The sequence below is a fragment of the Physeter macrocephalus genome, chromosome 8 (genome assembly GCF_002837175.3).
Source record: "Physeter macrocephalus isolate SW-GA chromosome 8, ASM283717v5, whole genome shotgun sequence".
Taxonomy (NCBI): Eukaryota; Metazoa; Chordata; class Mammalia; order Artiodactyla; family Physeteridae; genus Physeter; species Physeter macrocephalus.
Window position 1 is genome coordinate 68,524,688 of NC_041221.1, and position 26,919 is coordinate 68,551,606.

Below are 26,919 nucleotides of genomic sequence, written 5' to 3' on the forward strand. Positions count from 1 at the left end.
ACAGAGGGAGGCCCACATACCACAAAAAACAAACAAACAAACAAAAAACAAAAAACTACAATGGGGTATCACCTCACACCAGTTAGAATGGGCATCATCAGAAAATCTACAAACAACAAATGCTGGAGAGGGTGTGGAGAAAAGGGAACCCTCTTGCACTGTTGGTGGGAATGTAAATTGATACAGCCACTATGGAGAACAGTATGGAGGTTCCTTAGAAAACTAAAAATAGAATTACCATATGACCCAGCAATCCCACTACTGGACATATACCCAGAGAAAACCATAATTCAAAAAGACACATGCACCCCAATGTTCATTGCAGCACTATTTACAGTAGCCAGGTCATGGAAGCAACCTAAATGCCCATTGACAGACGAATGGATAATTTGTCCATAATATTTGAATGGAATATTAGTCAGCCATAAAAAGGAACGAAAAGAACCTGCTGTATAAAAAAATAAATAAAATTCAAAAATTCAAAAAAGAAAGAAAAAAAAAAACAATGAAGACACAACCTATGGAATGGGAGAAAATATTTGCAAACTATGTGACCCAGAAGAGCGTAATTTCCAAAATATATAAACAGCTCATATATCTAATGTCAAACAACCCAATCACAAAATAGAGAAAATATCTAAATAGACATTTCGCCAAACAAGACATACAGATGGCCAAAAGGCACATGAAAAGATGCTCAACATCACTAATTATTACAGAAATGCAAATCAGAACTACAGTGATGTACCACCTCACACCAGTTAGAATGGCCATCGTTAAAATAACAAATGCTGGAGAGGATGTGGAGAAAAAGGAACCCTCCTACACTGTTGGTGGGAATGTAAATTGATACAGCCAGTATGGAGAACAGTATGGAGGTTCCTTAAAAAACTAAAAATAGAGCTACATATGATCCTGCAATCACACTCCTAGGCACAGATCCAGAGAAAAACTATAATTCGAAAAGATGCATGCACCCCAATGTTCACTGCAGCACTATTTACAATAGCCAAGACATGGAAGCAACCTAAATGTCCATTGACAGAAGAATGGATAAAGAAGATGTGGTATATATACACAATGGAATATTACTCAGCCATTAAAAAGAATGAAATAAAGCCATTTGCAGCAACATGGAGGGACCTGGAGATTATCATACTAAGTGAAGTAAGCCAGACAGCAAAAGAGACATACCATATCATATCACTTATATGTGGAATTCTTTTTCCAATGATACAAATGAACTTATTTACAAAACAGAAATAGACCCACAGACATAGAAACCAAACTTGTGGTTACCAAAGGGGAAAAGGTGGGGGGCAGATAAACTAGGAGTTTGGGATTAACATATATATACTATATATAAAATATGTAACCAACAAGGAGCTACTGTATAGCACAGGGAACTATACTCAATATTTTGCAATAATCTATATGGGAAAAAAAAAGAATCTGAATCTGAATCACTTTGCTATACACCTGAAAGTAACACAACATTGTAAATCAACTATAATTCAATTTTTAAAAATACTGTCAAAGTGATCAGAAACAAGGAAATTCTGAGAAATTGCCACAGCCAAGAATAGCTTAAAGAGACATGACAACTAAATCTAATGTGGTATCCTGAATGGGATCCTAGAACAGAAAAAAGGATGTCAGGTAAATGTTAAGCATATTAGTCTCCTAGGGCTGCCATAACAAAATACCACAGACTGGGTGGCTTAAACAACAAATATATTTTCTCACAGTTCTGGAAGTCCAAGATCTAAATGCCAGCAGGGTTGATTTCTGTTGTAATCAACAAAACAGCCACCTTCTTACCATTTCTTTGCATGGCCTTTTCTCTGTGTGTATGTGCTCCTAGTGTCTCTTCCTCTTCTTTTAAGGACATCAGTTCTCTTGGATTAAGGCCCTACCCATATGACCTTATTTAATTTTAATTACCTCCTTTAAAGGCCCTATCTCCATATACAGTCACACTGGGAGTTAGGGCTTCAACATCTAATTTGGGGGGAATGTAATTTAGTCCATAATACTAGGGAAATCTAAATAAACTTAATAAGAGATCAGTGTTAGTTCATTAAGTGTAAGAAATGTACAATATTAATGTAAGATAGTAATAGGGAAAATTGGTTTAGGGGTATAAGGGAACTGTACTATCTGGTCAGCATTTCTGTAAATGTAAACCTCTTCTAAAAATAAAAATAAAATAAATTTTGAGAAATGTTTTTTCCAAGAGTAAGAAGGTAATGATCTTTCTCAGTAAGATGCCAAAACTATGTTAATTGAAGCAGTGGGAAACAGTACACGGTAGATTATTCAAGAAATGAAATTGGGACAACTAAGTAACTATTTGGGGAAAAGAGATTACAATTTTATCTTACCCAAATACTGAAAGAAAATTCTAAATTGATAAAAGATTAACAAGTGAAAAAAGGACTGTAAAAGTGCTAGAAGAAAATATAGGTGGATATTTACATGGTCTTAATGTGAGGAAAGACTTCTTAAGTATGACTCTAAAGACAGACTTACAGGAAGGCACTACTCACTAGCACTGTATAAAAAACTGTAAAGTTCTGTATGGAAGCAAAGAAGGAAGGGAAAAGGAGGGATAGATAGAAGGAAGATAGGAGGTGAAACTCAAAAAACAAATGACAAACTACAAAGTCTATTTGTAGTTTATGTGATAAATAAGGATTTATATTCTTAATATATTAATTCTCACAAATCCATAAGGAGAAGATGAGTATGCCCTTTTTTTTTTTAATGGGCAAAGGACACAAATATACATGTTGCAAAAGAAATACAAATAGCCAAAAACATTATGGGGGTGGAAATGAAAACAAAAATCAGTTTATTAATCAAGACAAAATAAGGCACTCTGCTGATGAATGAATTGGTATATCCTTTTTGAAGGGAAGTTAGATCATATGTATCAAGTGCCTTAAAAGTGTACAAATCTTTGACCTAAGAATTCTACTTATAGGAATTTATCCTAAGCGTTAGTAAAGATTATTACAGATGACAGAAATATCTTCAACTAAAAATGGGGGTTTATCAGCATGGGAAGCTTAAGAACTGGAGCTAGGGCATAGCTGGGTCAGAGTGCAGCCAATGTCAGGAACCTCTGTCTTCTGGCTCCATTTTCCTCTCATTCCATAGGCAGGCTTCCCACCCAGGAGGTGGCCTCCAGAAGCTCTGGGCTTATGTTTCCATTATGGCCAACCCCATAGTTCCAGAAAAAGTCCTGAGCCAGTTCTGTTTGACCTTGCCAGATTCAAATGCCCATTCCCTGATCTAATCACTGGTTAGTCTGCACAGGCCTATACCGTGTGTTCCCTTCCTCAGACAAGGACAAGGGGGTCCCAACCACATGGGCTGACAGTGGGAAAGGGTCATTTCTGAAAGGAAGAGAACAATCTACTGAAAGAATGTTGAACCAGCACCCCCCCCCCGAAACATTTACTACAAATAAGAAAATCCAAATATTTTTCACATAGATATTATTTGCAGTAATGTTTGTAAAGGTAGAAATTCGAACAAGACTAAGAATCCTAATATAGGGTGGATTTTAAATTATCTATAGGACCAAATATTAGGCAATGAATACAATGATGTAAAAGTATAGTTATTAAAAAGATGTTTGTGGTGTAGTTCGGTATGAAAGCAAATTGTAAAATATATGCATTATGACCCATTCAAATATATAGTAAGTTCCCCTACATACCAACAAGTTCTGAGAGCACATTCGTAAATCCAATGTGTTCGTTAAGTACAACAGAGTTAGCCTAGGTACCCAACTAACACAATCGGCTATATAGTACTGTACTGTAATAGGTTTATAATACTTTTTGCACAAATAATACATAGAAAACAAACATAAAAAATAAAGACAACATTTTTAATCTTACAGTACAGTACCTTGAAAAGTACAGTAGTACAGTACAACAGCTGGCATCCAGGGGCTGGCACCGAGTGAACAAGCAAGAAGAGTTACTGACTGGAGGAGGGACAGGAGGTGGGAGATGGTAGAGCTGAAGGAGCGTCAGCAACAGGAGACGGAGGGCAAGCTGCAATGTCACTCATGCCTGGCGTTGATGGCACAGGTTCTGGTTCCTTGCTGGATTCAATTCTATCTACCCTCTTGAAAACATGATCCAGTGATGTCTGGGTAGTAGTTGTGTTTTTCCTCATCATAGATGACATGGTAGCACTGGATTGCATTTGAACGGCTGCTGCAACCTTCGTGTCCTGTTCTACATTCGGGTCCTGTGCCTCAAAAAACTAACAGTGCCTCCTCAAATAAAGAAACTCCCCTTGCCATTTCCTGTGTCATGAATCTCTTCAGTTCTTCAGTTACTTCTTCTTCCTCTTATCTCTCTTAGTCCTCTCTCTGGGCCTGCAATTCCATCAGGTCTTCATTAGTAAGCTCCTCATTATAAGAACGAGCGACGTCTACCATCTTTTCGCCTCGCTCCACTTTCTCAATTATTTTCACTTTTGCTTCCATCGTTATTGCTTGGCGCTTCTTAGCAGTACCAGCTACATCACAGCTGCTTTTACGCTTGCTTCCGGACATCCTGGGCTTGAAATAAAGGTACCATACTACTGTACTCTATACAGTACTGTACAGTAAAGTACACAAAAGCACAACCACTTGTAGAGGATACCCACATGTGATAATGTACGCCAGACACGTGAACTAACTTACACGATTGGACAGGCGAATGTACATTCTCATCTTTGAAAGTTTGCAACTTGAAGGTTGATATGTAGGGGACTTACTATAAGTATGTATACTTATTTAGACATGCATAGAACAAAGTGTAGGAAGCGATGTGCCTGTATGTTTACAGTAGTTATTGATAAGCTATGGAGTTACAGGTAATTTTTTTTGTTTGTTTTTTTCTTTTTGCCTCTAAGGATTGCTTTACTTTGCACAAAGAAAAAACATACAAAGACAGTGAATGTAGGTTAATCATGCTATTGAAGTTGTAAAAATAAGATTTCTGTAATTCTTTCAATCTGTAAATAGCTTCTGCCCTTTCAAGGGCTTATGGCATAGTGTAGACAGGACATATTATAAATACACATATAAACCTACAGTTAAGTGAGATCAAATAAGTTTGGTATGATAATGTACATGAAAACACTTTGAAAAAGGGTATGAAGTTTAATAGAGTAGTATAAAAATGATAAATATATACAAGCTCACTTTATATTAACACCCATACACACAAAATACAAAATAAGTTAAAATGGTAAGTGTTTGGACCACAATTGTAGGCATGATGTTTGAACCTCGTTCTAACTATGTAAATATGGTGCTTATTACCATACCCTCTTCACAGATGAGGAAACAGAGACCCGAAGAGCAATGTGACTTTCCTACAGAAACACTGAATGACTAAATTTTAACTCAAACCCAGGTCTTCTGACTTCAATCCGCAAAAGCTTCCATAAAAGGCGTTAGAGAAATTCAAAGGCAAAAGTAGGTCCTGAGGCCCAAGGCAGTCAGATTTTTAGGAGGAAATGGCAGTTAAATTGGGCTTTGGAAGCTCAGGGGACATAAACCAGTGGGAAGGAGGTCGTAGGGCATTCCAGAGAAGTGACATGGACAGAAGTATGCTGTGGCCCATCTCTGATACAGAGCAGGGTGTGGTTTTTTCAAAGGATCAAATGTGGGTTAAACTTAAAAATTATTTTGTCTCACTGAAATTTCTTTTTAAAAAAGCCTGTTTTGGGGGCTTCCCTGGTGGCACAGTGGTTGAGAGTCCGCCTGCCGATGCAGGGGACACAGGTTCGTGCCCCGGTCCGGGAAGATCCCACATGCCGCGCAGCGGCTGGGCCCGTGAGCCATGGCCGCTGAGCCTGCGCGTCCGGAGCCTGTGCTCCGCAACGGGAGAGGCCACAGCAGTGAGAGGCCCGCGTACCGCAAAAAAAAAAAAAAAAATTAAGCCTCTTTTTGCTTTTCAAATACAAGTCTCCTTTCAAGCCCTCTCCCACCAAAAGAAAAAGAAAAAAGAAAACTTATAAACTAGATCATTTAAGTTTCTATCCATAGTCCCTTAAGAACGATAACTTAATAATCAGGGATTATTTAGTTGGGTTTCTTAAGAATTCTAACTGAACAGAGAAATGAGAAGCTGTCAACACACTAAAGGCAAATTATGTAGGTGACAAAGTTTCACAAAGAAAGGCGGGGCCTTTCAACCCAAGTAGAGGAAGGCTGTCTGAGGACAATATATGCATTTTTTTCCTCTACCTTATACCTCTAAGGCTGAGTACAGAAGACAAATACCAATCATTAGGCAGTTTAACTGGCTCATTTGAGAAAGATCTGTTGGAGTTTTATAGCATAAACTTAATGGTGGTGGAAATATGTGGTTTTAGGTCTTAGGCTATTAGCCTTTTCTCTAGTATTGTAGAGTTTGAAAGAAGAGTTACTTATCTGGAAAACTGAAAGGCTTATAAACATCCAGTTGACACCTGAACAATGTGGAGGTTTAAGGCACCTACCCTCTGTGCAGTTGAAAATCCGCTTATAATTTATAGTTGGCCCTCCATGTACCTGGGTTTCTCCACAGAAGCAGTTCCACATCTGCACAATCAACCAACCACAGATCATATAGTGTTATAGTGTTTACTGCTGAAAAACTCCGCATGTAAGTGGACCTGCACATTTCAAACCCATGTTGTTCAAGGGTCAGCTGAAATTGCTAAATAATTTGGAATTATCTATTGATACTCAAGGAGAAAGGTGAACAAAACCCCGTTTTTAGAGGTTACTGGCTACCCAGAAACATGTGTTCATTCAGCATTTATTGAGGGCATTCTTTCTGTCAAGGCTTGGTGACTGGTGCTGTTACAAAGGCCAATAAAACAGAGCCATCTGCAATCTAGTGAGGGAGGCTAAACTAAGACAGGTACAGAAGAGGACCTTAACCCTCCTGGAAAAAGATCAGGACAGGCCAGTAGAGGATTCAGGGACTGGTTCCCAGAGGGGATGACACCTCAACTGAAGCAGGGAGAGAAGTATATCACCATACAGAGGCAGCAAGGAGGCAGGAGACAGCACGTTCTGTACAGGAAACTGCAAGTAATTCAGGATGTCTAGAGCATAAGATGTGAAGATGACATAGGAGCTTAGAGAGAGGAACAAAAGCCAAGTCGTAGAGGCTACGTAAGAAATTTGGGTTTCATTGTTTAGACAATAGGGAACCATCGAAGGATTCAAAACAGGACAGTTTTCCTGGCTAAATCTGAATTTTTGAAAAATATTTATGTAACAGAAAATACCTGGATATCATCATCAACCGTAAAGGCAGTCCTTAGTAATTTGATGCCTGCGAAGAGACTGCCAGACATCCACCCTTAGAGTGTCAGGCTCTTTGGCTCTGCTCCTCTTGGACCTCCAGCTGAATGGTGTGTCCCTACCTAGCATCCTCATTTTAGGATGTATAGGGAGAAATTGGGACTAATTCCAGAGAGCAATGATTAAAGGCAATAAAGGGATAAAAATTTACAGTGAAAATTAATTGCCTTTTTTTTAAAGCAAGTGTTCACCTAGTAGTGAGGTGTCTTTTCCCAAAGAGCCTCCCACATGGCTCAAGACATTTTTGGAACTCCTTTTCTAATTGCATTATAGGCCAGCCTGGGAGCCACACAGATTATCATTCTTGTCTCTCTATAGTTGCCTTTTCAAAATGCTGTATTCCAAAATAAGCACTGCCCGATCTGATATTTTTTATCCTATTCACTAGACTTAGCACTGAATTAACTTTTGATTTATTCCTGAAGTTAAATACACCTTCACAAGATGAAAGTTTGTTACCTCTGAAGACATTCAGTCAAGTACCTGGTCAACTACTTACCAGCTACAAGTTTCTTGACCATGAATCTCTCAGGTTGCCTGTGAAATGGAGGTGAATAACATACTTCCCACCTACCCCATACAGTTATTGTGAAGACAATACCAGACATGTGAAAGCTCTTCACAGACTGTTATGTCAGAGGATGCTCTTCTAATTGTGCCCTCCCATTTTGCAGGCAGTTCCAAAATGTACATTTGTTCTGGTGCCTGTGTGTTCATCTCCCCTAACAGATTGTTCACTTTAGGAGAGCAGGGCCTGGGTCCTATTTGGTTTTATTTCCCTGTTGTCTGACACTGGGTCTCACACAGAAAAAGGCTCCAATATTTGTTGAATGAATAATTCAGTGTAGCTCCTTGCCTTTTCCTCAGACAATATTTAAGAAATGGATAATACACTTGAGATTATTCAGTTAAAATAGGCTCAGAAGCCACTTAAGCTTCTTTAAGTATGTGAGTAGTTTGTCATTAGGAACCAGCTGTTCTTCATCTCTGAAGGGGCCAGAACAAACGGCTAATGAACTCAATCTGAAAGCCTAAAGACTCTTAAACTTTAATGCTGTGGTCCTAACTTTGGCTGGATTTTTAGATGACCAGGAAAAAAACTTTAGATTACTGATGCTAGAGCCCCATCCTGGGACAATTAAATCAGTACCTCTAGAGGTGGAGGCCTGGTGTTGATAGTTTTTAAAACTACCCAAGTGATTGTAATGTGCAGCCTGCGTTTGTTGCTGGGCTCTGGGATTGGACTTTGAGAAATATTGCTTTAAAAGAAATCCTATCTAGTTCTACATTAGGTACCATAGGAAATGGGAAAGAACATAAGGCATGCTCCCACCACAGTCTACAAGGAATAAAAACTAGCCATCACTGATCTGAGAGCAGTGGAAAAGCAGCAATCAGTGTGTGCTGAGCTATGAGAGGTCATGAAAAGGTGGACCTGTGAAGAGCTCCAGACTTTCTGCAGAACCTGTTAGACATTTTAAAAGTTTATCATAGAAATAAAAGACAGTCCCTGCCCACAAAAGAAGGTTAACTGTTAGGTTAGCAAACCAGCTAGTTCCAGCCAGAGGTCCTGGCCAATACAGAGGGTTTAAAGGCTTTGATTGCCAGCACCAATCACCATTCTGAGCACTGAGAACTCAACTGTGAACAAGACTCAAACTGTCTCAAATAACTGATGTTCACAACTAAGTGAACAGGCAATTACAAAATGGTGAGAGTTGATGAAAGAAACAAAATTAAGTTGGTGAGATAGGAAGATCCAGTCGTTTGAGGGTTTTAAGGGTCGGGCTCAGCTATTTCAGTGGAATACAATAGCCGATAGTTTCTGGTCAAAGGGATGCTAAAAGGAGATGTATAAGAAAGATTATTTTAGAACCTTTGGAGGTTAGAGGAAGGAGAAATAGTACAGACATAAAACAGTTAAGACTCCTACAACAATCTAAGGGTAGGGTGGTAAGTTCCTATATTAGGGAGACTTGGAAATGGGAAAGAGTGGTTTATAGAATTTCTGATGGAAAAGATAGCTGTTTATATTACATAAGCATAAATAATTTAAATGCATTTCAGCCTGAAATGAGTTATTAATATTGGAATTCTATATTGCACTACTTACTGTATGTCTGAGAATTATACCTCTCTTGCTTTCCCAATTAATGTTAACTGCTGTCATATCTTAAATCTATTTTACAATTAAATGAGAGTTTTTAAAAATGGATGTCAAATTAGTCAAGCTCCAGGTCCTTTTCAAAGACTCTCTTGTTTACTTTTGATTATAATTCCACACAGTCTCATACAAGAAAGAAAAAGAATAAACTTACTTGTTTTGGGGCTGTACCCCTCAGGTCTGCAAGCCTTGTAGTTGCCCAACCGTGAGACCAAAGAAAGAGCCTGGAAACAGCGAAAGAGACATCCAAGGTGTACTGGATAGGGAATCTTACAAGTCAGAAGCAAAATGTCCTGGAGTGACACCCCACCTATAAGGCAGACGGCAGACAGGATGCAGCAGCAATCTTAGCTGCTGCAGGGGAGAAGGAGGTTACCATTTATAGGGGGAATTGATGTCAGGTTGGCTCATCAGTTACCAGGGAAACCAGCAGAGGAGCATGTCCCTCTCAGCCCCTCAGGTTAACAATCGTCAGTGGGGCAGATGTTTCCCTTTGATAACCTAGCTTGGTGGAGTGGTTCTGGTCTAAGCATTAGAACGATAACCACCTGGGACAGGGCAAACACGTAGGCAGTTACCGTTAAGGCTCTGTGATTAAGAGGGAAGAAGATCAGTCATGTGAGTAGGTGAAGTAGGGACTGGTTGAGCAGGGGATGTATGGAGAGCAAGAGAACCGCCATCTTGAGTGGCCTGGTCATACACAGCCTCTATGAAAATGGTAAGCCTCCATATTTCTATAACCACTAAAGTCAATGTTCTTACTTGAGAATCTGATCTTATGAAAAACTGTTATTAATCAGAACTAAACTTTTGTCTTTGCCTTCAAATGAACAAGTTCTAAAATTTTCATATGTAAATGATCAGTGTGTGATTCCAAAAGCTTCACTGCTCTTGTTGGGCCAATTCTATGACCAGTCACAGAGTGGATAGTATTGAGTTATTGGTACAAACAAGGTTGTAAACTACCAGACCTTATGTACTTGAATTAAGTCTGTATAATAAGTCTGCATATGTATTCTCACAGGAGACTGTAAAATGTGGGCATGCTTTCAATTCATGCAGTCTGTGATTTATGAAGTCACACAGGTCAGGAGTTTATTATGCTGAAAATCATAATAACTGTTTGGTTTTGCTTTTTAAAATGAAGTGACCGAAGCATGTTGAAAGATAAATGGGTGAAGCATTTTGATTATGTTTTTATTTCAATTAAAGATTAAATATTATGCTGAGTAACCAGCCATGCTAAGCATTATGATATTAAAGCTGAAGTAATTTGTAAGCTGATAGCCCCTTCTTTCCTCTGGGTTTAGGTTTGTTATTAATCAAAATGTTGGACTTGTTTAGTGCAGTGGTGTATGAAACAAACAGTTGAAAAAGACAGCTACTTTACAGCTTTCTGTTTTTTTCAGATTTGTAGGAGAATCTGTTTCTTTTTGTGGACTTTGTACTGTTGTTCACATGTCTAGATTTCATTTCTTATACCAAAGCCAACTAAATCTAGTAGTTGTAAGATCCTCTCATGGCATAGAAAGGAGGAAGTTGCCTTTTTATGGTTTTATTTGACAAATTCTGGTAAAGTCATTTTTGAAACATGGACAGTCCCTACTAGAAATGATTATAACAAAAGACCCATCTGTCTTTTGGGGTAGAGAAAAGGATAATTTTTAAAATAGAAGAATGTGTATATGGAAAAGTATTAATAAGTTAACTAATATAGTGGTTTTTATATCAGTATAGGAGTATTGAATAAAATTGTTTTAAAGGGAATATGATTCCAGCTATTTTCTGGTTTGGGGTTAGGCATCATCACAAATCATTTGGAAAGCTGCTGCGCGCTTACCGAAATACAGTGTAGGAGTCTGGGCTCCCCATGACGTGTGATAAGGACCTTTAACAGGACAGTCCTGCCACACTTCTAAACTTAGTCCTCATCAGTGGTAATACACTTACAATTTCTGAAGAGCTCACTCTAGGGAATGCTGCATAGATTGTAAGGAGTATCAAAGAAAAAGACCACCACCTGAAAAAAAAAAAAAAGCTCAGTTTATTACTTAAATAAGAAAGAGCTTGCTTTTAGACACAGTCTCTCTGAGCAAAGCAGGTTGCAAACGTTATGTAGAGTTTTGGGGTCAGGGATTGTTTAGGGGTTAATATCAGCCTCAGAAGCACCATTATTCAGGAGAGACTGCTGGTGATTGGCTGGCTTTCAGAAGCATGTCACTGGCGTGGGTCTGCCACTGATTGGCCAACTTTCAAAAGCATGAGGCTGTCACTGATTATTTGGCTTTCAGAGGTGTATTTACTGAAGTGAGTTATCACTGATCATTTTGGCCTAGGCAAGTCACCATTAATTGATTAAATCCTGTTTGATTGATTCAGTCTGGTTATAGTGGTCACTTGCTACCATGGCTGGAGAATAATTATCCTTTTGCTAGGAGTTGGGGATTGTTTTATTCTCAGACGCTAATACTCAAACAGTGTAGAAAACTGAAAGCACAAGAAAATCAGACTCTAAGTACTCCATCTAAATAAGCAATAATCCTATGCTGCACTTTCTAAATGAGGTTGTTTCCAAGGTTAAGTCCATGGAAATATAAAAAGTCAGCAGTTCTCATGTGTGACATTGCATGTTATGAAATCTGATGCAAATAATATATTATTAATAATAAAGTATAGAAATGCAAATGTGCTTTCCCTCACTAAATAAAAGTAGACTCTAGTTCATCCACATAATAATGTCACTCATACTCATTGCATTCTAATAAGCTTTTCTGGGAAGGAAGAGGTGGTAAGATAAAACTTGTCAACCTGGTGAACAGTCAACCCTACTGAACTCTTTGCAATTGTACTATCATTAATATTGTAACATTTCATTTCCCTCACAAAATCGTTTTAGGATTCTTCAAAATCTAAGTATATCCATGGGAATTTTTAACAAAAGTAAACTTCCCTCCGCATTTGTGGAGGAAGAAAGGGTAGGGGAATCTCTTCTAGTACCTATTGCCCAATCTCTGCTCATATAGGGAAACAGAAATCACTGTAATATGTGGGTTTCATCTGCAAGTTACAACTGACATGTGGGGAGTGTTAACCCTTCAGGCGGTTTACCCCCATCTGCTGTGATAAAGTGTTGGGTGTGCCTATTTTTAAAATTGCTTAAATATTTAGTGGGGAAAGCCTTAGTAGTTTTGTTTATATATAAAAACTGAACTTTCCTCTTTCCAAATTCATTCACCTGCCCTAGAATCTGGTTTTGGGACCTCCCTATTTATTCCCGGCACCTCCTAATGGGGGGCAGAGCTAATCACTTACATATTTCTCCGCTGCTAAGCATAGCCAGCTTACAACCACTTAGGATTCAAGCACATGTTGAGACCTTAAGACCAGTAAGCATTTGATAAAGTAGGAAAGCAGGGTGGTTAGATTTGCTGTAATCAACAGTAGGAGGAGGAAATTAGTCCATGGAGCCGTGCCAAAAGCTCAGTTTCTTTTTGTACAAAAAATTTTTTAAACTCAGCAATTCCCCAGAAAAGGGATTCATAACACCATTTGAACAGGAATTTTCTGAACACATTCCCTACTTGACCCGTTTAACTACTGAAAACAAAACAAAACCCGATAGGGCTGGTTTAATGTCGGGAGTTTTGCTCTGCAACCTGGCTGAGTGTGCTCTTTAAAGGAAGCTGGAAGAATGTTCCCTGAGTTTAGTTGAAGGAAGACTTCTGGGTGGAACTCTTAACCTCCCATCAGGAAAGGAACCTCGAGTGAAGTCTGAAGCAAAGAGACTCACTACTAGAAATACAAACCAACAAAACAAACTCCAGACATGTTTTTCAAATTTAAGTGTTTTCTGAGAAGTTGGCTTCCATGTGGTATAAGCACCAGTAAACAATATAAACCCATCTTGGTGTTTTGTACCCTTTTGGTTCATCATGCCAAGACAAGTGTAGTGTAGAATTTCTACTTTCACTTCTCATGCAAAAATCAGTGAATGATCTCTCTCCCACTTTAGGATGTCGCATGTACTTCAGTTTGAGGATAAAAGCAGAAGAGTGAAAGATGCAAGCATGCAAGATTCAGACACATTTGAAATCTATGATCCTCGGAACCCAGTGAATAAAAGAAGAAGGGAAGAAAGCAAAAAGCTGATGAGAGAGAAAAAAGAAAGAAGATAAAATGAGAGTAATGATAAACCAGAACTAGCTGGAAATGTGCCTGCAATAAATGGCCTTAAAATAGCCACTGTTCCCAACAGCGTCACTTAAGGGTGAGAAAAGAAGCATTTTTGAACTTGTTGTCTGGTTTTGAAAAACAATTATCTTGTTATGTACATCGTGGAATGATGTAAGCAAATGCTTTTGGTTACTGGTACATGTTTTTTTGCCCCTAATTGAGCTTGTATATTGCTAAATCTGAAATAAAATCACTTTCCTTCTAGTTTACATGTTAACCATTTGCAGAATGTACAAATCTGTTTGTATCTTTTTACCCTAAAATATGTGAAGGCTTCATTTTCAAGATTTTTTTATAAGACATCTTTACAAAAAGAATATTTAAAAGAATATTTAAGGGAAACCTCTATGGCATTCTGTTACCACAGCACTAACTTTGAAATATGATTTTTAAATTATGTAATATAAAGATTGATGGTTTTGTTTTGCATACAAGTATCTAAAAATAGCCAAATCAGTAAGACTCAATAGCCTTAAATCTTAAGGAACCCCTAAGTGAATGTTCACGCCTGCATCTAGGCCAATGCCTGGGTTTAACTGATGCAGTCAAGACAATAACACACTAAGTAATGTCAGCCAAGCTTACTGCACGCCCTGGCCTGACCCCGGGCTACCTGCTCAACTCCTCTGCCCTTCTCAGCACAGCAACAGCCGGAGCACATGCAGAGGTCCCATCCTGGCAATAGAACTCATTAAGAATTTAGCCTTTTAAGACAATCAGTCATGCTGGTTATTTACTATATATTATCTGTACTATTAGTCAGTGTTTTCTAGAATCTGAATGCCAAGATTATACCACAGGTTAACTTCCAGTTACCTAGTAAAACCTCACCAGCCACGTCTTTTCAGGTAGTGTCTCATCAGCTCTCTCTTTTGAAATGGAATCCAACAGGCTTTCTCTATAGCACTTGCTCTCACAACGTAGCCCCAGACACTACACTAGAGCAGCAGCATCACTGACGGCCATGTTAGAAATTCAAATTCCTGCCATACTGCCCCCCACCATTATCCCCATCCAGACTAATGAATCTGAAACTTTGATCATAGAGGGCTTGTTAAACAGACCGCTGGCTTCACTGCTGGTGATCCAATCTTTGGAGACTGGCAATATCTAGTGAAGTTAAAAATCTTCATATCCAGTGATCCAAATTTCTAATCCTAGGTCTGTTGCCTAAAGAAATTCTCACACATCGCTCAAGGGGACCTGTACTAAATACACGTTGAAGCATCAACCTAAGAGTGGATAAATAAGTTATTATACATCCATGCTATGGAATACTTTGTAAGCGGTGAAGAGTAATAAACCAGAGTCGTGTGTATTAGTTTATCTTAAAAATAATGTGAGGAGTAGGCAACCTCCTATATAAAAATTTAAAACACACAACTCACCGTTATATATTGTTTACGGATGTATACATGTAGCAAAAGTATAAAAACTAGTGGTTACCTCTGGGGAGGCAGAAGGAACACACAGGGGCTTCATTTGTGTTTATTTCTTAAGATAGATGTTGGTTGGTCAAGCCTCATTATATTATTCTCTTTACACTTTGGTATGCCTGAAATATTTCATAATTTGTTCTTTATGATCACATCTAGAACCTGAGGTGAGAAGACAGAAGGTCACCCCCTTTCTTTTTTGCTTCAGAAGTAGGAGAAAGTTCCAAAGAGGAAGAGAGGGATATGATAAAGGTGTTCTAGGGAACAGATACTAAGCCACCAAAAAATAAGCCAGTGTTTGGAAATGTGCCCTATCTTTCCCTCACCGCTGTAATATCAATTGTATTACAGATGTTCACAAAGCAAAATGCTGTTTTCTAAACTCACAAAGTCTCTGTTGTTTATTATGAAAAGTATTACCACTGGATCTGTTTGTATTGAAGTACCCCGTAGGTTTCTCTACCATTCCTCCAAGACTGTGTCCACCTAAAACAGTGTGGTTTTATCCCTAAAACAGAGGGAACCACAGGCCTCTAGGGCACAACCAGAAGACTAGTATTTATAGGTTTAAAAAGATAACTGAATAACAAAATTAAAACAGGTTACTGAATTCTCCTCATCCTGCTTTAAATTACAAGGAGCAGAAAGATCTGAAATTCTACAGAGATTAGAATCTTACCATGATAATAAAACTTACAGAATTTCACCATGATAATAAAACTCATTTTGAATTTAACTGAATAATAGCAATAACAGTTTTTTAAAAGCTTAAGAACATGGTTAAATTATCTGTCATATATAGTATTAAATGTGCTTATAGTAAAATCTTTGGAAATGTCACAGGAACGTTTTTGGGCCATGTGAATTGCAAAAAAGAAATAAAATGAGTTCAAAGACCAAAAAAAGAGAAAACGTAAGAAAATTAGCCTGTATAGTTCATTCTAATTTTATATTTTTTTGGATTTATTTTTCTCTATGTACTTGCCCTAGCGATGTTATCCTGAAACAGTGAAGTCCGGTAGCCGTCTGCTTTGTTATCTGTGGTGATGCTGGGCATTGTGGAGAACAGAGAGAAAAGTAACTCCTGGCAATTTTTTTTTCTCATTTTCTAACAAGCCATTTTTTCACTTTGGTTGAAGCTGTCAGTGAGGTGAAAGTTAAAATTACCTCTAGACCTCTCCTTTCTCAATAGGTAATTAAAGAAATGCAGATCGCTCTAGAATTTTTAATGGTATAATATCAAAACACACATTATCACATGCCCTCAGCTCTCCGTATGCTCTGTGGCCATGCAGTCAGTAATGCATCTGCTGCATCTAAAAATGGGGACACCATAGAAAAAGGTCATTAAAAAGTGTGAGGAGATGAGTGGTTTGCTGCTGTTGTTTTTAGAACAAGTTCAATAAGCTATGGTGTCCTTATCAAACTGTCACTACCAAGTCTCTTGATAGGATCTGACGTGTGAGGTACATAAACCTGTGCTGTTGTATCACTGTGGCCTGAATGGAAAAGGTTAGATAAATGCAGAATATTGCCCCAACATGCTGTTTAATCTTGGCGATAACAAGAAAGAAAATGGATGTGTGAAGTGAGTTACCATTGAGGGTTGTATCAGTATAAGCAATTTGTATGTACGGGGTGTAGAGAAGTTAAGAGGGGTTACATTCTTTAACACTGTCATTCACAAAAAAAAAAAAAAGGTCTGGTTTCTCTATGGCTTTGACTCCTTTCCAGTGACTCTATACAGCTTATCATGGGGTACCACTTCTGCTTACTAGAGGCCAGGAGGTTTTCCTGTCGCACATATATTTTATCTCCTTTCTTTTAGCTTTTAATGAAGAGAGGTGAAACAGGAGCCATATTTTAGAGAAGTCCTTTCTAATAAGGATTCGATGAAATCTGAATTCCTAGAGAAATAAAACACCAAATCTTACTTAAGATGGGTATTAGAAGTCCCCTGCTTGTAGGAAGAATACTCATTTATTCCCCCAAATCTTCCTTGACAAAGCTATACTCGAACATCTTTGTCACAGGTGCTAAGGGTTGTGCTAATCCCTGTGCAGAGTTTTCAGTGGTGCACAGCTAAATTGGCTCCCTGAAAAAACAGAAAGCAAGAAAAGCCCTGATTTGCGTCATTTGCTGACTTCTGTGGTGTAAATACTCTCACCGTGGCTGATTTCAAGCCACCAAAGGTAGCTCCAGGATACAACTGGTTATTTTTCCCATTCTGTTTCATTGCTAGCTAAAAGCGTATGTAGTAACTCTTGCACTGGCACTAAAGAACTCACAAAGGTTTTTAACCTTTTTCCAAGATGACAACCTTCAAGAGTATTTCTCTTTTATGTGATTACTTCAGGCAATTTGGTGAAGTTCTAAATTGCAGCAACATCTGCACCCTATGCTTTTTATGACTAGTTTGCACCTTTAGATTCTCTGTTGAGGGAGTTTTCCAAAGTCACTGGCTCACATTTATTTTTCTTTCCCTCCGCTCACCTTTTTGCCTCAGTTTAGTCCAAATCTCACAGAAAAGAAAAGAGGGGGGAGAAAGGAAGGAGATGTAATTATAGTTCTTTGAATTATTCTCTGTAAGTGATAATGTACAAATCCATCATTTATATTTTTTTGGAAGATATTTTGGGTTAGGGATGGAGAATCCTACCTGGAGGGAAGACTGGCTTCTAAGTGAAATGCAGACAGGAATCTGGTCTCTCTCTTCCACATCTGCTGGGGATTATTCCTTTCAGTTTAGATCATGATATTAATTCATTGTTACTTGATCAGCAAAAACATCTTCGGGAGGCTCTCTTCAAAGCACCAGTCAAAAGGAAGGTGTTCTTTGTCTTTTAGAAAATTGTTATTTTCTCATTCCATGATGCCAGAAATGATAATCATTGCTGCAGTTCCAGAACTTTTTAATAATCAGGATAATTTTGAGAGCAGAAAACTCTTAAGTGACTTTCCCATTTATTTTCTGACTAATCTAGTTGGAGCTTTATTATTCAAGTGTTTTAATAACAATATATTTGAAATGAAGGGCATCATGTATAGAAAATAAATGACTAAAGTAGTATATAGTCTATGGCTAGTTCTCAACAGTTATGAATAAACTTAAAATTTGTGAATTACCTCTTTTTCGTATGATGTGAGTAAACTGTTCTTTAATTTGCAATTTTTGAGGAAATATTTTATTCAGAGTAAGAGGAATCTGACCACTTTATCTCTGTTCTAAACTTTTACTATATTATTGGTGTAAATGAATAGACTAAGAATGGGTACTGTCTCCCAAGCAACTAAAGAATTCAACAAGTGATTTTTGAATTAATTTAGAAAAGTTATACATGTTATTTTGTGAGACCTAGGTCCATTTCAGAGTGAAGTTTCCTGATGTCCATCATGTGGATTTCATGTCCCATCAAACCTGACATGTCCAAAACTGAACTCACCTACACGTCCTAGCCCTTCCTCCACCAGACCTGCTTCACCTGCGCTTTTCCCCATCTTCCCTATTGGCAATGCCACTTTTCTAGTTACTCAGGCCAAATAGTTTGGATTCCAGTCTTCATCTCACACCCTATATCCAGTCTGTTATGATAATCTGTTGGCTCTACCTTTGAAATATATCCAGAATTTCACCATTATTTACCACTTCCCACTGCTACCACCCTGGTCAAAAGGACCATCAACTTTCATGTGGACTACTATTTATAAAAGCACCATAACCAGTCTCCCTGCTTTCACGCTTATTTCCCTAAATTTATTAACAACATAGCAGCCAAGTGAAACCTCTTAAAACATAAGTCACATTGTTATACTTCTCTGCTCAAAACCCTTCAATGGCTCCCCATTTCGTTCACAGTAAAAGCCCACATCTTCACAACGGCCTAGGAGGCTCTAGATAATCACCACACCCTCCCCTCAATCTCTGACCTCCTCCCTTACTACACTCCCCATCACTCACTGTACTAGCCACACCAACTGTCCAGCGCTTCATCAGATGAGCTAGGTGTGGTCCATCTCAGGTGCTCTGCACTGGCCAGTTCCTCTACCTGGAATACTCATCCACCAGCTGTCCAAATGGCCGACTCCCGCACCTCCTTCAAGTCTGCTCAAATGGCCCTTTCTCCATAAGGCCTACAGTAACCACTCTACTTTAAAATTGCAGCCCATCCCCACCCCACATTCTCAGTCCCTCTCAATCTCCCTCTCTAGTTATATTCAATGGCACTAGGAACTCCTAAGCACTCTGCCTTATTAACTTATTTAACTCTTACAAACAACCCTATGAAGTAGGTACAGACCCTTGTTACCATTTTACAGATGAGGAAACCAAGCCTTACAGATGTTAATTACTTATTGTTTATCATTCACCTCCCACCATAGAACGCCCTCCACGAGGACAAGGATTTTTGTCAGTTTTGTTTACTGTTGATCCAGTGCCTAGAACCATGCCTAACAAAGAGTAGACACTTAATAAATATTTGTTGAATGAATAAATAAACCAGTATATCCCCCCCATGAAAAAACAAGATCCAATATAGTGTTATTCCATATTTTATCACTTAATATTACCATCATTTCATAAAGTTAGGACATTTTTACACTAAAAATGAAGGAAGGATATAACTTCAGTTCAGAAACAGCTCTAACATTTGAATAAATTTAGCTTTAGGAAAACCTTACTACATTGTCTTTTTCTCATTTTAACATAAGCCACTTTGTCACAGGTGGGCACAGATCCAAAGACCGTTTTGGGAAAACCTCTGGTCTGTAGGAAAACACATTTACACCTATATGGCTTCCTTGAGTACCCGCTCTTTATAGAAAGCAATATTCTAATTCCTGAGACTAGAAAGAACTGAGGGCCAACATGCAATGTGTAGAACGCAAGGCTATAAGGCTTCAGACATGCAACTGCTTTAACAGAAAAACTATATAACCTCTTAATATCAGTTTTTTCCTCTCTCACATGGGAACAATATCAGCTGCCTTACCTACCTACCTGTCGCAGACTAAAGAAGGAATAAACAAGAAAACCAAGCTTTTACAAAGCTTATAATGATAGGAGCTAACATTTAACAGATCCTTACTTTATGCCAGACACTCTTCTAAGCACTTTATCTGTATTAATCTTTTTAATCCTCATAAACAACTCTATGAGGTAGGCTCCATTATTATCTCCATTTTACAAATGAGGAGGAGACTTGAGGCTTAGCAAAGTTAGGTAATTTGTCCAGGTCACACAGGAAGCAAAGCAGCTAGAATTTAAAACAAGACTGAATCCAGAGTTTCAGCTGATCACTAGACTACCATGCCTCTTGCTACACAAACCAGATTGCTTTACAATACACCTCTAATATACCTATAGAGTTTATAATCCAGTAGGTAGAAAAGGAGGCTAACACCCCAAAATAAAAACACAGCACAGTGATTTCAGTTGAAAAGAATTATATATGTAAAAACTGAGTGAGTGCTAGAAGGAACCAAGATTGTGGTTTAGTGGGATTAATCTAGAACTGCTTTGTGGCGGAGGGAATTCTGACCATAATTTGGAAGGAAGGGAGAACATGGCATCGAGGAGACAGGTCCTGTTCCAGGTGAAAAGAACGTTATATGGACAAGCCATTAAGACAAATGTAGGAGACAGTGATGTGTCTACATAATGCCAAAACATCTGGTCAACTGAGTTTAAAAAAAAAAAAACCCTCCATCAACATAGTAGATTTCTTCAGTCAATCCAGATGTTTGGCGTCTTGTAGACAAAACATCCAGATGATTAACTGAAGATCTGACAGAGTTGACTGAATTAACCATACGTTGTAGCATTGTATAGACAGTGTCAGGACGTTTGCTTGGCTGGAGTGAGGTCCAGCTATAAAGGAGATAATGGTCCAGGCAATGAGAGGGGACCTGGAGCTTGGATTTGATGCAGTTGGAAGCTGCTGGAGGAGGAGTGTGATGAAAATGATGCTTAAGGAAGAGGAGTCTAACAACTATGTGAAAAAAAAATATGGTGAGAGGAAAAGTTGTAGACAGGAAAGAGGATGTGAGTAGAGTGCAGGTGTGTGTGAGGTAATTAGAGCCTGGACCAGAGTCAGGCTTGGGAAAGCAACAGGAAGGAACAGATCTGAAAAACATTACAGTAAAAGAACAGGAAGTCATGATGGGCTAGACAAGGAAGTGCAACTGCACATCACCCCAAGGTTGGAAGCCTCCGGGCCTGGGAAAGCAGCTGCTGTCAGCCTCACTACAGTAGTAAACCAAGAAGGAATCCACAAGAGACCCCTCCCCTCAGCCTCCATCCAGAGTCCAGAGCCAGGCCCACAGGCAGGGAGAACTTGGAGACCACAAACACAACTCTCATGAAAGGTCTCCTATTAATTTTAGCCACCTAAGTAGATTTCCCTTCAAGTCCAATTTCATGAAGGGGTTGAGAATGCTAGATTCAGATTGTCAGGTAGACACAATTTCAGTGAAAAGTCTAAAAAGACAATATTGTAATGACATTTGCTTTTATACAGCAGATAATGTAAACTAAGATGTATAGGGGTATGAATAAATCAGATGAGATGAGATTGAGAGAAATTATATAGTACCTATATTACCTAGTTAGCATTATAAAAGCCTGTTAACAGGCACAATTAATGGCCGAATTCAAGAACTTACATATTTTTTTAAATCTTAATTTATGAAACCTTGGAATGTTCAACTCTTGGCTTGGATATTTTGCAGATATTTTAAAATTCCAAATATCTTACTAGACAAGAATAGAGTTTATATTTATTTATAAATAGTCACAAATTCTAATTTACTAGGATTCGAACTATGATAGTGTGCTCCCACTTAGTAAAAAAAATTCTAAATATCCATGCAAGTCATCGTTTTGCAAATTTGCATTTTCAAATATTTTCAGCCCCAGGCTTATCAGCCCACACAACCAGTTATGTGCCCTTTACAGACACAATCGGGCGTTTCTTCAACTGCTTCCTTGTTCATTTCAGGAGGGAAGGAAACTTCAACAGAGGTTACTCTCTTTGTTCATGGTTTGGAACAAAACTGAGGATCAATCTCTTTCTCTCCCCCCCCCTCTCTCTCTTTTTCCCTCTCTCTCTCCCCGCCCTCCCCCTTCCCCCCCACCAGAGAAACAACACAGAATGTGAGACCATAAATAAATTAACGTGTTCCATATCACCCTGGGGAAGGTGGAGGGGTCAGGAAACTTGTTAACATCAGTTTCCCAGGCCTCAGAAATGACAAGTCTGTTGATCTGGTGTGGGAGCCCAAAAATCTGTTGGATTTTCTGTTTGATTTTTAACAAGCTCCCCCAACTAATTCTGATGACTGTTTTCTGAAAATCAGACTTAGATCCTGCCCTAAAACGGAAAGCTATAGAATGAAAAGCATCCTTTGGAAATGCAAATCTAAAATGGTAAAACAGATTTAAATTTTTTTTTCTTACACATCTCTTAATCTTTCCTTTATGTAATAAGCTCCTATGTAAATTCACTGTGTTCTTTGATATGCAGAATTTTTCATAGAAACTGCATAAAGTCAAGCACACCTATGCAGTCAACCTAGAAGCCCAGAAGACAAATAGGACAGCTTGTCTGTTCTCAATTCACAGCACTGCCCACTACAGACCTTCCCGGACACAAATGTTTACATGATGGGAAAATATAATTAATGGTCTTGGTAAGTCTTTCTAGTGCTCCAAGGCTAAGTGAGTCACTTATTTATCAGATAGAAAAAACAGTTGGGTTCACTGAAACAATGGGTGATTTATCCAGGTGTGTCTGAATATAACCTTCCCACAGCCATCTTTTCGTAAGAAATACTTCCAAGTTAGTAGATAGCAAACTAGTTATTCAAAAAGTTAATCAGTGAAGTGTCCCCCATCATAACATCAAGATTAGAGTGTTTGTTCTCTACATATAATCGCTTAGGTACCCCTTTTTTGGCAGTACTAACTCTACTACAAGAAAGATTAGTCGATTTTTTTTTTTTCCTGGTGCTATGGCTCCATTTGCCTTAAACTCAACTCACTCACCTAAATCTTTTCCCAAGGATATAGGAAAAAGAATAAATTGGGAGAATTTTATTAGAGGCCCTTCATTACCTAAGGTGTAACGATTAAAAGTCAAACTTACTTTTATTGTGCTTTGAATGATGCTTTTGAAACAATCAAGGGTTTCACATGTAACCCAAGTGGTTTTGACTTGAGTAGTGATTCTTTCCCACTTTCCATTCTCCTGCCACTTTCAAATCTCATCTAGCAACCATGGGAAATGGTCTCATGCCCTAGTGCGAAGGAGTCAGGACAAGCTAGGATTGCAAAAGAAAACCCTGAGGAGTTTTCAGAACATAAAAAGTCCTTGCATTCTGATACAGGTTAAAACAAAGAGAAAGATTCATTTCCAATGATCTTCTTTTATCCTCCACATAAAAATACTAACCTTCAATGCCTCCATCTCAACCACAGTATTGATAAGGGTAAGAAATAAACAAATTCTCTTTAGAGTATTTCACTGATTCTACTGCTTTAATATCATTTATGGTATACAATGGCTTCCAGTACCATGCTTTTTTCCTCAGGGCCATTGCTAGCCCATTTGGTCCCTCTGTGTGAATTAGAAAAAGGCACCCATTCCTCAAGACACTTTACTTCCATATGTCAGAAAACTGTGATAACATACTGAGTTTCTTTGAACAAGATACTTTATCACATCTGCAGGAAAAATCACCATAACAAATGTCAAACCTATATTGCTTATGATGTGAATTACATCCCCCGTGACGTGGTGCCCTTGTGCAAAGCTCAACAGCACGGCTCTGCGTGACAGCCCTTTCTCTCACCCCCTTCACTGTCAGCCCTCTCCATTCGCAAGCCCAGCCCAAAGGCTCTAGAGTCCTACAGAAACTCTATAAAACTGCTTTCTCGAAGATCATCCATGATATTCTTCCAGCCAAACTCAAATCTAAAGCCCACTGGGGTCCCTGGAAAATATAAGATGGAATCCAGGGGATAAGGTCTAACCTCTTATTTTGTGCTTAGTCTAGTTTCCTTGCCTGCAGGGTGTTGTATGCAGAGGCCTTGCACCTAACACATCGGATTAGAGTTCCCAGCGCAGAACCGCTGTGCTAACACCCCAGCTTGGTGAGCTGTGTGGAGAAGCACTACACACAACACCTCAATTCAAGATGGCGGCAGCGGGCCATGACCGGAGAAGCTGCACCAGTCACTGCGATCTGGAGCCTGAGCCACAGCTGCTCCAGGTGGTGAGAACCCCGCCCGCTCTCTTCCCTGCTGATGAGATCCCCATAAAGCAGCCCCGCCCACAGCCTGTGCTCTAGAGCCCAACCGTCCACCTCTCCATCCTCTGATGAAAGAAGAAAGCTTTCCTTTGCTTCTGAACCGAACTTGGTCTCCTTCCATGGGCTCAAACAACACTGGGCGGCAGGACCCTTGTTGTGGCCTGGCTAGACAGGGTCCAGTAACACTGCCTTCTTGGAACTCTCTCCTCCCACCTCATAATCCTGACTCCCTTTCCTACCAGCAGTTCTTGTCCTGCTCCTCTTTTCTGTGGACTCTGTTCTTAGACTCTAGCTCTGAGGAATCTGGTCAATACTTCCTGAGATAAAATGGTCTTTGGAGCCAAGGCATTTAACAGGTGGAAGCTTAAAGTGCTGCCTGTTCCATATGACGTAGCCTATACCACCTCACTGTTTCCCACAGCAAATACTTGTTTTCCTGTAAAACTTGGGGCACAGGCTAGTAGATTTAGTGACAAGACAGTAATCTATGACTTGGGCCATCTGATGTTCCATCTCACCTGCAGAGGCCCATGGCTTGTTCAGGAAATAGCTCTGTCTGGAAGTTCAGACTCTACAGTAACTAAACAGACTTCTGAGCATCACTGTCCAGGACCACAGCCCTCTGCCTCTGGCCCCCAACTGTCTGCAACACTTTGAAGAAAATGGTTCTTCACCAGGCTTACAATTCAATGGCCACCCAGTAAGATGTAGAACAAAGACATTCTTCCCAGGCCTGTGAGCTGTATGAGTAGCCAAAGTGTCTCTCCACAGGCTGATGACAGTCCCAGGTTTAAGAATGAGGTCCTCATGACCTACTGAGCTAAGAGAAGATCGTGTTCCTGGATGACATTCTGATGTGGTCCATAACCTGCCTTTGGCTCCTGGGTGAACCCTCTCTGTAGGTATAATGTGAAAATGTGTTTAGTGCCTCTCTTCAAAGAAAACCTCCTCTCTGCTGACAAGGGTTAGTAATATGCTAGGATAGTACACTTACCTCTCTCTGTCTCTCTTTCATTCCTTTAAACATCCAAACACTCAGTGCCTCCTGAGGTTTATTAGTTAATAATGGGGCTTTTTTTTTTTTATGACAATCCCATCAAATACCACCTGAAGAAGAGGAGCCATTTCAAAATCTGTGGTGGCCAAAGAATTCTTCTAGCACCTGCATGCACCTGAATGCAGTTCCCCTTGCCTTCTATCCCCCATTATCCTTACTGTTTCTAAGTAAAATGTCTCCCACCAATAGGGGAAAAAAAATTGTTTTATTTTGTTTTTCTGCAAGTGCACTTTTTTCCAACAATCTTATGTGCTGGAAGTTAAGTAAACATTGACCTAAAAATGTTATGGCACCTTGAAGACCAAGAAGTTTTTTTCCCCCTTCTCATCCAATATGATGGGGCCAAGTTTGACATTTCCATAACGTTTAAAATATAAGGCTAAAATAATAACCTTGGTGGTCACTGGCCTGACATGAGTCTGGTTAAACTTTAAGGAAACTGCTTCCAAGATAGGATTTAGATGCTTCAGAATTTGTTGGAATGTGGTCAACAGAAAAATAAAATTTCAAATCCTGGCTTACTTGCCTGAAGGACCTCCATGAGGTAGACTCTATACAGGAAACAATTCCATCGTCCAAAGTGAATATTCACTCATTTTTCTTTTCCAGCCAGGAGTTTGGAAGAAGCGAGCAGGCAATGTAGTCATGTGGTAACATCCTTCCCACTGCCAAAATGGATTAATGCTGGGAGATCTTACAACTGGTGAGTAATCGGTAGTGCTTACAGACCCTCCAAGATCCCCAAGGTGTGATTATTTTCATACATGGATTTCTGTCATCATCCTCCAAAGGGTGCTTTGTCAGTTTCTTTAATTTTCCCTCACTGGACTCTCAAGCCCATGTTACAAGTATGGCATGGTCTCCAACTCACTGCCAATCTCCTCCTCCAACCAAGTTGGTGAGCACTTTAGAGACACTGCTAAAATGTGAAGGCTATATTAACAAAATTATACCAGCTTCCTCTTAAATGATTCTGGAAACGTAGGAATAGTTATTTATTAAAATAAAATTTAGAACCTAATCATCCTCTGGTTCCACCGATTTGGTTTATTATACCCCTACCTACTACTCAGGTTGATTTTAAGATGTCATGGACATACTAAAATCTCAGACTATGAAGAACCTAATTGAAACAACAACCCCAAATATGTGAGTTTTTAAAATAAATGCCCTTTGCATCTTTTAGCATTGACTATCATTCACTCCCTAAACTTCTCTCACTACCACTACCCCAACTCTTCGACTTGTATTCAACTCCTTTCTGGGACTAAAAGGGCCTCTGAAATGGGAAATATGACATCAAAAGAACTCACACCTGGGAATCAAACAGCCGAAAGTTCAAGCT

General features: G+C 39.1%; 1 protein-coding gene across 5 annotated transcripts in view; it reads left to right on the forward strand.

The window, feature by feature from the left end:
- The window catches only part of CWC27 (CWC27 spliceosome associated cyclophilin), a 252,485-nt gene extending 226,057 nt beyond the window's left edge, over window positions 1-26,428 (forward strand). For 2 of the 5 annotated variants that reach the window (XM_028492936.2, XM_024120848.3), the window contains one exon: window positions 13,552-13,989. In XM_028492936.2, coding sequence (XP_028348737.1) covers window positions 13,552-13,714 — 163 coding nt within the window. In that variant the 3' untranslated portion in view covers window positions 13,715-13,989. Of the gene's footprint in view, window positions 1-13,551; window positions 13,990-24,277; window positions 24,479-26,183 lie in introns of those variants that run through there. The other 3 variants (XR_008618067.1, XR_008618066.1, XM_055086587.1) reach the window with 3 other exon arrangements.
- Window positions 26,429-26,919: the final 491 nt, after the last annotated feature.